This window comes from the organism of the source record quoted next, unplaced genomic scaffold, assembly GCF_019419815.1.
Source record: "Pyrus x bretschneideri cultivar Hongxiangsu unplaced genomic scaffold, Pyrus_bretschneideri_v1 Contig103, whole genome shotgun sequence".
Classification (NCBI taxonomy): domain Eukaryota; kingdom Viridiplantae; phylum Streptophyta; class Magnoliopsida; order Rosales; family Rosaceae; genus Pyrus; species Pyrus x bretschneideri.
The window spans coordinates 835,045-852,237 of record NW_025999395.1 but is presented as its reverse complement, the minus strand read 5'-3'; the positions used below and the strand labels follow the sequence as shown (position 1 = coordinate 852,237).

The 17,193-nt window shown below is 37.1% G+C and overlaps 1 protein-coding gene across 1 annotated transcript; it reads left to right on the top strand.

The window, feature by feature from the left end:
* Positions 1 to 13,784: 13,784 nt before the first annotated feature.
* On the top strand, positions 13,785 to 16,302 carry LOC125470977 (non-specific lipid transfer protein GPI-anchored 7-like). The gene is made up of 3 exons (XM_048570825.1): positions 13,785 to 14,124; positions 14,223 to 14,267; positions 15,963 to 16,302. Exons 1-3 carry the CDS (start codon positions 13,800 to 13,802, stop codon positions 16,055 to 16,057), a joined length of 465 nt encoding a protein of 154 aa, XP_048426782.1. The 5' UTR covers positions 13,785 to 13,799; the 3' UTR covers positions 16,058 to 16,302.
* Positions 16,303 to 17,193: the final 891 nt, after the last annotated feature.

Genomic DNA, 17,193 nt, shown 5'->3' with positions numbered 1-17,193 from the left:
GTTTCAATTTGTGGAGTTTGAACTTGGTATGAGCATATGGTGTCACTGGTTCTCGCATCTAAGCAGTAGCATTCCATTCATGAGATCATATCTAAACATGCTTATTAACTCCAGAAATTGCTCTCTTTATGATACATATATGTGAGTGTTCGTTTTCATGTTTACATCAATCTTCTCACATGTAACTAGATTAGGGTGTGTAGTTAGAAAATCTGAGTGAAAATTGAGTGCATATCTTGTAAGGAATTGAGAAATTCTCTAAGGCATGTTACTACATTCAAAACATAGTTTTAAATGCTTAATTGTGAACTAGTGTGTGGTGACTATGATTAAGAATGTACTTAAGTGTAAAGATGGCTAAAATCTGTGGGAATAATGATTTTTAACATGTCATGTGCATTGGAAATCCCTGAGACGATTGTTGGAAGGTTTAGGTTGTGTTTTACTTGTTTAGTGTCGTTTTGTTTATTTTGTTTTTCTGTTTTGCTCGAGGACGAGCAAAAGCTAAGTGTGGGGGAATTTGATATGAGCATATTTAGGCGACTTACTTAGCTTGTTTTCGTGCATTTACATTGTTAATTCATAGTTGTTTTAGTAATTTAAGCCATTTTCGTGTGTTTTTAGGTTCATATGGCTAAGGAAGCAAAAAGATGCATTTTGGAGCATTTTGGAGCAAAATTGGACTTGGAATGGATAGCTTATGTTTGGAGCAAAAGGAATGGACGAAATTGAAGACCTAATATCAAAGGATCCTACCTATTCTAGGTCACAAAACTTGCAACCTTAAGCCATGCCATGTGTCCCCTTATGTTTCCCTTCCTTGTCGTGCAAGGAAGGGCTTTGTTTCCTATTCTAACTAATTAAAACCACATTTCTTTTCACCCTAATCTCAGCCACATGCATTCATACAAAGCTTTTGCCGTGTATTCCCTTTCATTCCAACCAAGCCACATGCACTCCTACTTTTTAATCCATTGCATCCACATACACTCCCATTCTTTAATTCAGCCATTTAATCATTCAACCATGCAGCCACACATTCACCCCCATGCACCCTTTAATCATTCAACCATGCAGCCACATATTCATTCTCCACTTCCCTTGCCGTGCATACTCCCATCCCATTTCCATCTTTCCACAACTTTTCCTAGCTGTTTTGCACATGCATTCCCTTCATAAATCAGCCACATGCATTCCCCTTTTGCATTTCCAGCTTTCCACTAACCTCCTAGCTGTCATATTCCCTCTTTTAATCATTCATCCACCTATAAATAAACATCCATTGCAGCCACAAAGAGGGGGATTCATTCATTCAGCCATTTTGACACAATTTCGAGCCGTGCAAACCATCCAATTCCCATTCACACACCAACAACATCTCCTTGTGCCGTGCACTTCCCATCCCTCCAAAACACAATTCCAACCACTCCCCACTCCATTCCACATACAAATACAACCCCAAACCTATCCTTAGACCTTATGCCGCAACAAAGAGGAAGAGAAGAGGGCCTAAACGTTCATACAATTCAAGTTTGAGTTGTTAGAATGTTTAGGTGTTTCTTTTCCTTTGATTTCAATGTTTAATTTAAACTCTCTTTGTTTTGTACGTATGAGGAACTAAATCCCCCCCTTGGCTAGGGGGGGGATTTGAAATACATGTTTATGCTTGCAATATGATTTGATTACTTCTAATTGCGTTTCATAAGTTGTGAATTCAATTTACTTATCTATGTGAATTACACTTATTTATGTATGTTTATTGAGAGTGCACGCTTAATTTTCATGCATGAATATGACGCTAGAATATAAGTGAGTTTCACCTAATCGTTACAAACTTATATTCACAAGTAGTAAAAGTTGATGATCTCAATTGCGTTAAGTAAATTCTTGGCATAAGTTTCATGCAGTTCATAGTAACGAGTGCTTCGTCAATGCTTATGGTTTTCAAAGAACTTAATGATTCTTGCTTGTATCTCTATTATGCAGTTCATATAGGGAACTTGTGGGGAATGCTTTGGGTTGTCGTATGCAATCATCCAATTCAATAACGTTAGGAAAATCTGAGGGTTAATTAGTGCATTTCACGGTTAATCTGGGGCGTTGAGAATTCATGGTTTATTGAAAAGCAATTGGAAATCGTTTTATATGCAAGTATAACATGTGTGGAGATGAACCCCTTAGCTAGCATTCATCCATATTTTCATCATATTCATATTTACATTCTGCCTTTAAATTACAATCTGTCCATTTAATTTAATTTCGTCAAAACCTTAATCCCCCTTTGCTTTAGTGTCCAATTTAGTTAGAAAGTGTCTTAGTTTGTGTTTATAAGTGTTTTGATTCAATTTATTACACAAATTCGTCCAAATTCACCAAAGTGCTCAAAACTGCCCAGAAAGTGTTTTTAAGGCAGTTTTGAGTGTTTTGGGTGATGTTTGAGTCTTTTGGTTTGTTTTAGTGTTTTAAGCGTTTAGTTTCGCATTCTTTGAGTCTAGTTTAGTGTTTTAAACCTTATTTTACATTTTTGAGTCAGTTTCCAAGTGATTTGCAATCCCTCCTAATCCCCGGTTAAGAACGAACCCTACTTACATACTTACTACAATTTGACAAAAAGAGGGTTTAATTTGTGTGCGTATAATTCCCGCATCAGCTGCTAAGAGCGGTGCGGCTGCTGAAGACGTGGTAGTCGCAGGACTGGTCCTGAGATTTTAAAGGCCCTGTGCAACACCCAAACGGGGGCTTTACTTGACCTAAAATTTTGGTTGCTATATTTTTGTTTATACTTTTTATTTTTTATGTGTACAAATTCATATAACGCACAAGAAATAAAAAAACCATGGTGTGTTGGGTTTGTTTATCTATCTGCATCCCTTATGTTTTGGGGTTCGAAACTTCTTGCTTTTTAATAGAAAAAGCATGGTATGGTGTGTACTTATCATATCACTGTTCAAATATGATAATTAGAACCATTCTTGTTCTTTATTATCATCCAGAGTTCATCTCAAGAAAAATTTATGTGTTAAACAAATCATTGATATATGGATGACAAAGTGGTTTTCAAATAAAATGAAAATTAGATGACCATCAAATAGTGACTAGAAAATAAATGGTTAAATGATATCATATAAGAAAAGAAAATGAGGCTTTTAAAGATTAGATCTTCAAACTTTTAAAAATTTAATTTATTATGATATTCCTAATAATAGATTTATTAGCAAAAGTTATCTTTTATAATGAAAGAAAATAACTACATATATTTAAAACAAGAAAACAATAGTGTAGCTAAAAAAGCTCCAGGAAGGTAATTGTGCGGCACACTCTGTGGCATCTTTTGCATCAAAAAATGGAGGAAAGTATATTTGGGCCTGTATTGGTCCTCAATTCTTGTTTAATACTCTTGCTGAGAATGTAAATGTATCCATTTGTACCTAACAATATCTATCTGCCTTTGGAGCAAAAAAAACCTCAAAACATACCCAATATGAAATAAACATAGCTGAAAAAAATTCATAATTAAAAATAAATGTATCCATTCGTATTTAATAATACTTATCTAGCTTGGGAAGAAAAAGAAAAACACCCCAGAAAATGCCCAATATGAAATAAAAACAGCTGAAAAAATTCATAATTAAAAATATTAGGCATGGACTCGAACCAGTGCACAGTTAGTATTATGGATGAAATTTGATAGCTCTCTTCCTAACATTGGCACCCTCGCCACATGGTTCATGGCTGCTATCATCCTTTACCCACTTGGCAAGAACCCCTGATTAAATCGCATGCTTGTATGTCTTTAGGAAATCCCGAAACAACTTGTCAGAATTGATCTTGACACGAGTAGCTTAGAAGTAACCCACATTGTCAGAGGAACCACCTTGATGATATAAATATGGAGGATATTCGTCACTTTTGTGGTCCGAGGAAGACATCTCAAAGTTTTTGCAAAAAAAGTGCGAAGAAAAACTTTCAAGAGGCAGTTCGCGACAAGAGAAAACAAAAAAAAAAAAAAAATATATATATATATATATATATATATATCTATATGCATGGTGGACCGTAGGAGCCCAGCCCCCATTCCAGGCCCCATGACCCCAATCACCACTTCAGCTAGGCCACGGAGGGCCTAACCCTCCCCTCATCTCCTCTCTCTCCTCCAACTCGAGCCCAACCTATAGGAACCCAGCAGTCACGCCAGACCTATAGCTTGGTCATTCCCTCTCTTCTCAGCCAAGAAGCCAAGAGGCCTATGGTCTATTCTCTTTCCAGCATTCGACAGGCCAAGCTTCTCTGGCCTAAGAAGCTTAGCTCCAACCCATAGCACGAACAAGAGAGATTACGCCTGATGTGGTAGAAACTAACACACAAATTAAACCCTTTTTAGACAATTGTAGTATACGTAAGTAGGGATCGTTCTAGGCCAGGGATTAGAAGGGATGCTAGTCAACACAAATTAGACTTAAAAACACAAAACTAGACTCTAATGACTCAAAACAATAAGGGGGAAGGTTTTTGGATGAATTCTGACTTCAAACAAGTAAATTGTAGAAACAAAGTAAGTTTGGTACGAAAATTGGGTAAAAGGCTAGCTAGAGGATTCTTCTCCACACATGAAACATATGCATACAAATTGATTTCCAATTACTATTCCTATAAACCATGAATGACAATGCCCTAAGTTAATCGTGAACTGCACAAACCATCATATTTTCCTAGATTCATTGAATTGGACTTAGCGACGAAATCAAATTATTCTTATCAAGTTCCCTATATGAACTGCATGATAGAGATACATATCAAAGATCATTAAGTTCTATGAAAATCATAAGCATTGACAAGGCATTCATAACTATGAAAAGCATGATACTCCTGCCATGAATTTACTTAACACAATCATGACTAGTGATTTCCATTACTTATAAATATAAGTTCATAACTATTAGGTGAAATTTCCTTATATTTTAGCATCAAATTCATGCATGCAAACTAAGTAGGCCTCTTTAATCAACATACAAGAATAAGTTATCAATCAAACAGATAAGTAAATTGCATTCACGATTTATGAAACAATAACTGGATGTAATCAATTCATATCACACATATGTTCATGGTTTTGAATTCACCTCTAGCTAAAACGAAATTAGTCCCACATGTCTATCATAACTGAAAACCAAGTTGCGGCACTATGTGTTTATTCTCTATATTTTTCTCTCTAAAAACTCTCTATCCCTCTCTCTAGTTTTGTGTGGCATATATCGTGCATATTTCTAGGGCAAAAAGGATATTCATGGCACAACCCACTATATGAAGGAAAAGGACTAGGTGCGGCAGATTTCTAGGGCGAAAAGAATATTCAACTTCAACATGCCACATATGTTGTTGATAAACAGGATTTGAGGTGACTGAGATGGTGCTAATATTGTCACATTATAACTGAGGTAGAGCAAGATGAAGATGAAGCTCACACAATAATGTGGGATACCAAGAGAAGGTGACGGCAGTGTAAGCAAGTTGACGGTATTCAGCTTCCGTACTCGAATGAGAAACACCACGTTTTTTCTTGGTGATCTAGGAAATTAAGTTGTCGCCAAGGAAGATACAATAATAACTAGTTAAGCGGCGACCATCAGCTTCCCTAGTATAGTCCGCATCGGCATAAGCAGTAAGTGTAAGGGAACTAGGTCGATAAGCAATGCCATGATTGGGAGTGGCTTTGAGATAGCGCAAAATACGTTTAACAGTAACCCAATGAGCCGTTGTCGGTTTATGCATAAACTGACAAACTTGATTGACAACAAACGCAATGTCAGGGCAAGTGAATAGAAGATACTGCAAGGCGCCTACAACACTACAAAACGTAGTGATGTCAGATAGGGGCTTATCGTCATGCAAACTTAAGCAATGACCACTGATTACAGGAGCAAAGATCGATTTGCATTCTAGCATCTTGGTGCATTTAAGAAGATCAATGATATAATTGATTTGAGTGAGATGAAGACCAGAGCTACTGCGACGAACTTCCATGCCCAACAAGTAATAGAGAGGCCCAGGATCCTTCATGGAAAGCAACATTCCAACTAATGAATTAAATGAGTGATATGCAACATGCTATTTCCAATAACAAGAATATCACCCTCGTAAATCGACAAGTAGATAACAATAAAGTCATCAAAGAAGGTGAACAAGGATGAATCAGAATACAATGAGATAAAGCCTAAATTTTCTATATGTTGAGAAAAGCACTAAAACCAAGCACGAGGAGCTTGTTTGAGACTATACAGAGATCGACGCAGTTGGCAGACATGTAAGGGACGTTAAGGGTAATGAAACCTTGTGGTTACCTCATATATACCTCTTCATTCAAAGAGCCATGGAGGAAGACATTTTGTACATCATGTTGCCGAAAAGGCCAATTGAAATGAATTGCAATGGAAGGAATTAACCTAATAGTTGCATGATTAACGAAGGGACTAAATGTCTCACCATAGTTTATCCTCCTTGTTGATGGAACCCATTAGCCACTAATCGTGCCTTGTAGCGCTCAATTGATCCATCAGAATGCCGCTTGATCTTGTAAACCCATTTCTTTCGAAGAATATTCATATTAGTGAGAAAAGGAACCAAAGTCCAAGTGCCATTCCTTTTAGGGCATTGAACACGTCAGTCATAGCAATGCGCCATTCTGAAACTTTATTAGCCTGACTAAAACATGTAGGCTCAATCAAGTTGTGATCAACAATAGTAATAACAACATATTTAGATTTACCAAGAGCATCCTTGGATTGAGTAACCATTGGATGAGTCGAATTACTTACCTTGGGAGTAGATGAAATGGGTACAGAGGAAGGTGCATGAGGCGGCAGGGTTGAGGGAAGGACGGGATTAGGAGCCGAAGGGGTGAAGGTAGGTGGCTGGGCTATAAAGACAGGAGATGTTGGCTTGGGTCTATGGTATAAACCAGCAGGGGGTACGACTGCTAGGTGGCAAAGGAATTAGGAAGCTCGACTAGGACACTTAGAGGCTTAGGCAGTGCAGCTAGTTGTGGGTAGACAGTAGGGCAAGGACAATTTAGGTGGTTATCTCAATTGCAAAGACGGGATCCGCATGCGAAGAGAGTGACGAGAACGAAGTAACAATGGATTCTTGATGTGGAAACTTGTTTTCATCAAACACAACATGCTAAGAAAGAAAAACATGTCCCTTAGAGGGATCCAAACACCTATAAACTGGTGAATGAATATCCTAAGAATACACAATGTTTAGAATGAAATTGTAAGTCATTATTATAATATGGACGTAAATAAGGATAACATGCACAACCAAAAACCTTAAAAACATATATTGAAGAGCTTTAAGAAACAATTTTTCAAAAAGGGAAATATGTTGTAAAATACGAGTACACAACCTATTAATTATATAATTTGAACTGTGAAACTCTTCTACCCAACAGGAAGTGGGCAAACCTGACTGAGCTAAGAGAGTAAGTCCAGTTTCGACCAAGTGTCGAAGTTTACGTTCGGCTAAATTGTTTTGTCCAGGGTGATGGGGACATGTGAGACGTTGTAAGATGCCGTGTTCATTAAAAAAAAAATTGAAAGGAAAGAGCAATCATCCATAAACATGTAAGATGCCGTGTTCATTATACATGTGAGACTATGTATAACGAGAGCAATCATCCATAAACACAACATAATATTTAAAACCAAAAACAGACAGAGATGGTGAAGACCAAACATCATAATGAATTAATTCCAAAGAGAACAAGACATAGAAGGAGATAAAGAAAATGGTAACTTATGACTTTTACCTAAGGGACAAAATTGACTGGAAAACGAGTCTTGAATTGACAACTTATTTGCATAAATTAAATGTTTTAAAATTGAAAACGAACGATGGCCTAGCCTAGAATGCCACAAAGCATTAGTTACATGTTCACCTAGGAAAGCAAAAACACCATGAGATGGATGAAAGGGACAGCATGGCTAGAGTCCATTGTTACTCCGGCATTGTAAAAGAGTCTTCACTGTCCATGAATCCTCCACACGATAAAACTTGGAATATAAGGTAAAGAAACAATTATTATCATAAAAAAAAAAAATAAATGGTTGAAGGAGATGTCGTTAGCGGAGGCTTGAGGACAATAGAGTATTGGCAAACAAAAGGAAGCATATTTAGTTCTAAGATACGAATCACCTATTTTGGATATTTGCAAACCTGGACCACCATGCACACCACGAATGTGGTCGGTTCCATGATTATACCTCGTCATTGGTTATGTGAGAATTGGCACCAGAATAAAAAAGCCATTGTTGAACAGAAGGAGCAGTGGTAGAGGCACGAGAAAAGGATGCAACTATATATGCTTGAAAACAAGGCAAATGAACCTGTCCTTCATATGACATGTTGAGGTGATTGAAGCAATCGATAGCCAAGTGACTAAAGCGTTGATAAATTTGACATTGGATGCGTCCTGAGGATGAAAAACCTGAAGACAAAAAGTAAGATTGTTGGAAGCAGGGGCAGAATCAAGGAGGCCATTAGAGGATGATGAATTACTGTAGAAAGGGGTTACATGTTAAGAAGAAGCCTTCAAGAAACTTGAGTCAGGGGTATAATTGCGTGAGAAACTAACTCCACGGGAGTAACCACCGCTACAACCACCACGGAACTGACCACCAAGACCACGGAAGCTACCACGGCCACCATGGTTAGTAGTAAATGTGGAAATGCCAACATTTGAGGGAAGAGAGAAAGCATTGTGACGTTGCTCGGTGCTCAATAATAAAGCTTCTAGAGCGTTGTAAGTGATAGCAATGTCACGGGCCTATGCAGAAGCAACGGTTATCTCATATTGAAGACTAACTTTGCTCATAATAATGGCAACTAAATCAGATTCTAAAATGGAAGACCCAGAGAAGGCAAGATTGTTGGCAATGACATTAACTTTGTTAAGATAATCAGCGATGGAAAGATCACCACAAGAAGTATTCACCAATTCGGTGCGCATCTGAATAATACGATTCTAAGACGTAGTAGCATATCTTTCTTGGAGAGATGACCAGGCAGAGGTAGCAGTTTTGTTGACGATCATAGCAAAAAACTTAAAGAGAACTAGTAATCCATGAGAGAATCATCTGATCAGTTTGTATCCATTCGTTGTATAAAGGATTGACTTTGTTGATGATTTTGCTGTTGGCATCAAGGAGAAAAGTAGCAGGGCAGAAACAGTCGCCAGTGACACAAGAGAGCAAATTATGACTTCTAAGAAGAAGAGAAATTGAGCACGCCATAGAGGATAGTAGTTGCGATCGTGCTTGATTGTGAGAAAGTTGGTTACCAAGGGAATGGAAGCAGCAACAGTAGAGGAGGATGCCATATCTGTAAAAAAAAAACTAAAAATAAAAAATAAAAAAATTAAAGTTGAACTTGAACCGTTGTCGTTAGATTTGGGCTCGTAATACCATAAAACGTAATCTAATATGTTTGTAAACTCAACTCAATAATGGGAGAGTTGGATTATATTAACATTTATAGGAATACAAAACTAATCAATACAAGATTAGGAGATTAGAATACAATCAGAATTACATAAGAACTAGAAGCAGGCTAAACAAGCTAGGACTATGACTTGTCTTCTCTAGGGGTGTCCTCTTTGTTGTCCTTGTTAAAATAGGACTAAGACTCAGAAGAATCAATCACAACTGATGTTGGTTTATCAGTTTGGTCTATGTGTGTGTAATGTAGGCACTGTCTGTGTCTGTCTCCGTGGACTATAGATAGTTAAGTAATGAGGGACTACAAGTGAGATGATAAGAGCTGGTGGGTAGAACTTTGCCCTTGCAAAACCACAAACTAATCAAATCCAAATGAGACGATATTTAGAGAAAACTCAAATAAGAAGACCTTCAACTGCAAGCATAACTCCCACGTTGCTTGACAAAACAATAATGACACTGCAGATGTCATCCTTTATACTTTATTTATGCAAAATGGAAACATGAACATGTATCCGATTAGTCTTGAGCTTTTACAAATGAATTACATCATGTAATACAAGTGAATATTATAAGCACAATTTTTAATCAAAACATATACTTAAGATAGTGGAAAATTACCTTACTCATACATTCAAACATGATCTATAATTGTTTGTATTCCTATATTTGGCAAAATGCCTTTGAAATGTTGTTACATGTAATGCTTTTGTCAATGGATCTGCAACCATGTGATAAGTACCAATATGCTCCAAATCGACAGTTCCTTTTCTCATTTCTTCTCGGGCTTCAAATACTTAATATCCATGATTCTTGGAGCTTCTGACCTTCTGTTATTCTTACAAAGAATACAACTGAGGTATTGTCACAAAAAATCTTAATTGGTCTTTCAACACTTCTCACTATCTTCATGTCACTAATCAGGTTTCTTAACCACATACCTTGCCTCATTGCTTCAAAACAACCTATATACTCTAGTGGTTTGTTTTCTACTTCTCCATGAGACTAAACCACCAGCTAATATGAAAACTTACCCAATTTTGCATCACTATAACAAATCACTTCCAAATTCTGAACTCGATGAAAACCTAGGATAGAAGCTTGTGTCTTCTTTAAGTATCTCAATAAGCTTATGCCTCGCACCTGAAGATGGAATTTGAGATGAAGGATCTTGGGAAAACTCGTTTATGCCTTGACATGAAGTTCAAGTATTGTTCTGACGGTACTTTGGTCTACCAGTCGAACTACACCCTGAAGCTATTACCTTTGAGTGTAGTAGTGATCGTCTATACGTTATATGCAAATGAAACCCTTGAATAAGTTATAGAATCTGAAATTCCATATATAAGTTAAACTTTGCGCTTCGTTGTACTTAGCTCATTGTATTAGACATGACATCTCCTTCGCTGTTATTCTATTAGTAAAGATGCAACACTATGCCTACAAGCAACCATTGAATTATTATTAAAGATATACCCTGAAGGTATTACGGATTTAGGCAAATCCCAAGGCATCTTGAGCGGATCAAACCCCCTGATCCTCGGAATAATGCTTACCTTGTTGTTATGTTGACGCTGGTTACTTATCAAACCCGCACAAGGTAAAATCCCCAAATGGTTATGTATTTACCGTTAAGGGATATTGCAATATCTTGGAGGTCTACGATATGACCTTAGTTGCGAAATCTTCGAATCGTTCCAAGACTCACCTCACTTCACTACGCCACACATGAGACATGGTTAGGAGTTCTTGTTAAGTATATTCAAAGTACTTGTTGTGTTTTCATCCATCGTTGAATCCTAACGACAATCTATGAAGACTATGCCATATGTATCCATCTGACCAAGACATGATACATCAACGAAGTCAACACCAAGACATATTGCATCTACATCACATCAACAAAGCATCAGGAGATTGAAGTCATGCAAGCCGATCCCAGATAACCTTGCTAACCTCTACACGATGTCATTACCGAAGTCAACCTTCCAGAAACTTGTCCGAGTAATTGGTATGCCTAACTATTCATATGTAATGCTTGTAGTTCTCATTTGGAAGTTCTATCAAACTCAGGGGGAGTGTTCAGAAGTATATTCACTTGATCTTAATGTACTCTTTCTCCCTACAATTAGGAGCATTTTTCCCACTGGATTTTTGCTACCTAACTAGGTTCTGGCGAGGCACCCATCTTGGGCTGATCATACCCTTGTGAGTTCTTCTACTTGCATTCATAAGATGTATAGTTTTGACTTAATGCAACTTCTCACTTTTCTCCTTAGCCTATGGGTTTTTCTCCCACCTTGGGTTTTACCAGAGCAAGGTTTTGTGAGTTTTACCTTTTATGCATTCTTCCGTTGATTTGAGACTCGTATTCGCTCATTGTGCCGACAATTTCATCAATTGTACTTACTTCATCGCTAATGACCTGATGCGCCATTTAGTTGAGTATTTACACACTCAAGGGGGAGTGTTGCAGTCTTATTAGATTAGGAATGTGATTGTGTAAATCCTAGTGTATCTAGTGATATCTTTGAATATTCCTCTTAGTAGTTAATATTCTATTAGAGTTGTAATCCTAAAAGGGTAAGGAATTAGCCTTCCTTACTACTGTAAATAAAGGCATAATGGAGTAGAATAGAACACACATCACAATTACGCATCTCTCTTTTCTCTCTCTATGCTGCACTTTCTCTCTCTTTCTAGCCTCCATAATTGTTCACTAAATTATGCCTACAGCATTTCCCACTTATTTTAATTTTTTTGGTGGAATAAAAAAATAAACAAAATGTTTAGGAATTAAATTGTATTGAAGAAGTAATTAATATAGGATGATAATTAGTTGCATGAAATAGAGGAGTTAGGAAAGGTATCCTCTTGGGGTCTCTTCTACCAAATCCACCAAATCAAGGGATCTGAACCCTTAAAATTTGATTCAACGGCTAAAATTATTATACCTTTTAAAAGGGACCCCTATTTACAGCCGTTGAATCAAATTTCAAGGACTCGGATCTTTTGATATGGTGGATTTGATGGAAGGGATCCAAAAGGGATCCCTTCTCAAGGAGTTAAACACTCAATTAAATTCTTATTTATAATAAAATAATCTAAAATGGTGATGTGGAAATAACTCAAGACTTCGATAAAAAGTTTAAAAGACAGTTTTTACCAAGAAAATGTCACGATTAAGAATTAGAACCTAACTTTTCCTATTATTTATTTATTTTTGCATAACTTTCCTTGTTGACGAAGTCAACTTGACCACTACTAGCTGACAAACAACTATCTGTCATTGCCATTTATTTCCATCTCAGAGTCCTCATTGACCGCATTGACCGCATTTGTTATCCCATATGTCACATGGATCCATCAGAAAATAAGTAGTTGGGGACGAAATTATGTTTAGCTGATGCGACCCGCAACGTCAAATATTGAAATTATGAACGGGTCATCGTCGACTTGCGAATGCGTGTCTTCAATTTCTAGCACGAAAACGACGAGGATTTTTACTTTTTCTTTCCTTCAAGTCTTGCATTCACATTTCATAATCGAAAACTCGTGATTTACCTCCTACTTGGTAGCATCTTATTGGTCAAGTTTCTCCTCTTTTGCTTTTTGGTTTTGTTGTTGGTAGAAGTGAAACTTGAGTTAGGAAAAATCATACATTTAATTGCTAGCAGAAGAATAAGTACTCTTAATTACTTTCGTGATAAGCCTTTTGCATTCATTACTCCAATAAAGAATGTGAGTGGTTTTGATTAAAAAAAAAATGTGGGTGACAATGTCATCACATCTTTTGACAATAGTAGTTGCATCAGGACTAAAATGTACATCAACTTGCCCCAAATCAAAGAATAATCACCTCATAATCTATTTCGGTTATCACAGATAAAAAATTTGCATCAACTCAAGCATATCATGTTGCACCACTATTCTCAAAAGTGGGTAAATATGAGACTAATTTATGAAATAAAAGCTATTAAGTAAAGGTTATGTAGTGGTTATGTTTCAGTTTATCAGAGTTAAACTTAAGTCGAACGAAATTGAACTATACATTTGTGGATCACCTTTGCACGTTGGTTATCAATTTTGAAGATTACAAGCAATTGCGTTGAAAAAAAACTCTTAAGAAATCCCTTCTAGTAACACAATGGCGCGTCCGTTTTTTCGGATAATATTTTCCTTGTGCTCAAACCATAAAGCTGAATAAGTGACAACGGCTGTATATAAGCCTCACACGGCATTCGAAAAAATTAGTAAAGCCACCCATCTTCCCAATTTATTAGAGAGAGAGAGAGGAGAGGGAGAGAGATGGGCAGCTATAGCATTTCCAAGTTGGCGATGGCCACAGTGGTTGTGTTGTTAGGCATGGCAAGTTTGGTCGGACCGTCAGCCGGTCAAACGACGCCTGCTTGTGCTCAGGACCTCGTGCCCTGCGCTGACTACCTCAAGAACACAGCTCAGCCAGCTGCCAACTGCTGCACCGCCATCAAGCAGGCGGTGGCCACCCAGTTTGTGTGTCTCTGCAACCTCTTTTTCACTCCCGGACTCCTTGAGACTTTTGGCGGCAACGCCACTTCCGGTCTCAGAATCGCCACCGCTTGCGGCGAATCAATGGATACCGCCAAATGCAAAGGTACTATTGCTCAGTTCGCCATTTGTTTAATTTGGATTTTCTCAACTCGCCCGTTTCAGATCTTGAACTAATATGTTTTTGTGGTTTGATTTTGGCAGCTGCCATAGGTGCTCCTACACCAGAATCCACACCTGGAACCCCTGGTACCAAACTTTTCTCTTTCATATTATCATAGTTACACAAATTGTTTTATATCAATATTTAAATTTCAAAATTCAATTGGGTAATTTAAAATTCTGGTAGCAGAGATGGGATTTGTATTTAATCGCTGATAATCTTGTGTGTTTAAAACTGAGATCATAAACTGCGCTAAGGCATCCCTATACAACTAGGTCTGATGATCGGATCGGAAATACATGATTTTAATTCCAATCCAATAAGTATAGGAAATGCATATCATTTTCAATTTCAGAATTTGTTTTTTGGTAAACCATAGATTTGATAGATTAGATGTTAGATTAGGGAGCCGACAGAGTTTAAACTCCTGCTATGGTGCAAGAACAACACTTCTCTCCGCGGCAGTGGTAGAGGGCCACTTGCATTTTCAATTTCAGAATTGGAATTTCGGAGTGTTCCTACAGTTGCCAAATTCAGTATTTTTCGAAATAGAATTATGTCGGAATTTCAAAATTATGCGAGTTATCTCTCTACATAATAGAAAATTACTTAGTTCTCTAATTCTCTTTTTTTGTATTTAATCTCTTCAAGGGAATTGTAATTAATAAAACAGTTACATATTTCAGTATATTGTATTACAAATACAAAGTCAATAAGTATAGTTTAAATGTATGCAAGAGTCATGCAAGTTTCGAAATTTCTGAACGGATTAGGAAATATTAAATAAATTCCGATTCCTATCCAGTTTTTTTTTTTTCAGATTTTGGAATTTCAGTTACGAATTTGAACCGGAGGAAATATTTAAGAATATTTTAACCCAAAATTAGTCGTAATCAGATATTGCTATCAAAGTTTCACCCTTGTCATACACCAACTAATTTTTCGATATGTTAATAGCGGTTTGAGTTCAAAGTCAATGATAATTATGAGTGTTGAGAAAGAGTTTTTGTTTGGTCTGTCTCGGTTGCTAAGTTTGTTTTTTTTTATTCAACAAGTATGGTTCAGAGGACTTAAATTTATAACTTTTTCCATCTAATGATAAGTGTCATTAGATAACATAATCATTAGAGTAAGAAGAAGAATGTTATACATACAATTAAAATATCTTAAAAAATATCTATTTATATGGCACGATTACACTTTTACTTCACATGTCACGTAAGATAGCATTATTTTGAAAGTTACTCTCCCTATCCCTGTTTTACAAACTTTTATGTTTTGTAATGAGTGGTGGCTGAGGTCTAACTCTAAGGGCACTTCACCTGGACGTGCCATGTGTTTCAGTGTAATTTGCTAACTTTTGTTGGTGCCTCCAAGTTTTACTGCCCTATTGAAATTTCAAAAGCAAGAAAATATATGTATATATATTCTTAGTTTTTTTAACTTTTAATATTTTTAATGTCGGTATGATGCCAGATTGACACGTGGAACTCAGAATTATGATTTTAAGTATTAGACTTGGACGAAAAACTTGATATATGAAATGTTAAAAATTCAAGAAACTTCAAAGTAATAAATTGATATTAAACCTTATATTTTTATTTTCCACATATTTTGGAATGTTTCTTGGGCATCAATCAAGAGTCAAACGGTAATGTCATCATACCTTTTCATTGAGTTGAAAATAAAAAAATCTTATGAATTTTTAGCAGTTAGCCAAGTCGTAAATTTAATGTGAAATCTAGCATATGGTGTTTTAATATTGTGATTAATGTTTGTAGGAACACCGGGAAATGACGGTAGCGGTTCCGGCAAGGTTGAGTGGACTGGATTTTCTGCTCTGCTCTTATTATGGGCTTCTGTCATGTCATATTAGTCCTTGTTCATCAACTTATTTGAGTATATTACTCGGGGTCACGATCAATTCACAGATTTGGAGGTGTTATTTGATTCGTGTCGCTCCAGATTAATTTTTTCGAATAGTATTTTACTTTTTTACCTTGGATCATATATGTTGGTCATTTTCTTACTCCTCTTACGTTGTCATTGTTTTTTTGTGGTGCTTTGAATCTTTGTAGACTTGGAAGAACTGGGGTGAGCATTGTTCTACTCTTACATTCATACACTGTTTTAAAAATTTCCGTCTAGCACCACAGCTGGTCACCGCTTTGATTAATCACTAGGCGTCACCATCCCGATTAATCACTAGGGCGTTTGAAAATTAAGAAATGACGCCTATACTTGCTTAGGCACCCTCCATAACCAGCGTAGGTCGCAACTCTCATTTAGATAGAAAATAGATAACTTTTATTTTGCATTTTATTTATTTTCATAAATTATAAAAGACTTGTTAAATACATAGATTGTCACATCCCGGCCTAGACCCCCATCACATCCCGGGCTCGACTCCACCGTAGCATGATATTATCCGCTTTGGGCTCCGACCACGCCCTCACGGTTTTGTTTCTGGAAACTCACACGAGAACTTCTCAGTGGTCACCCATCCTAGGATTGCTCTCGCGCGAACTCGCTTAACTTCGAAGTTCCGATGGAACCCGAAGTCAGTGAGCTCCCAAAATGCCTCATGCTAGGTAGAGATGAGAATATACATATAAGGCTTAAAGGATCCACTCCCTTGGGCGATGTGTGATGTTACAATCCACCCCCCTTAGGGGCCTGACGTCCTCACCGTAGCACGATATTGTCCGCTTTGGGCCCCGACCACGCCCTCACGGTTTTGTTTCTGGGAACTCATATGAGAACTTCTTAGTGGGTCACTCATCCTAGGATTGCTCTTGCGCGAACTCGCTTAACTTCGGAGTTCCGATGGAACTCGAAGCCAGTGAGCTCCCAAAAGGCCTCGTGCTAGGTAGAGATGGGAATATACATATAAGGCTTAAAGGATCCACTCCTCTGGGTGATGTGTGATGTTACATAGATGAACACACATTATATGTTTGTTCCTTATGTTTTCATTATGTTCTAATATTTTATAATATATTTGTCATTCTA

Excerpts from the sequence above, each read along its gene's own strand:
- LOC125470977 (XM_048570825.1), top strand. The coding sequence starts at position 13,800 with ATGGGCAGCTATAGCATTTCCAAGTTGGCGATGGCCACAGTGGTTGTG. Across the intron at positions 14,125-14,222 it reads GGATACCGCCAAATGCAAAG|CTGCCATAGGTGCTCCTACA; the intron begins GTACTATTGCTC and ends TGATTTTGGCAG. Across the intron at positions 14,268-15,962 it reads ATCCACACCTGGAACCCCTG|GAACACCGGGAAATGACGGT; the intron begins GTACCAAACTTT and ends TAATGTTTGTAG.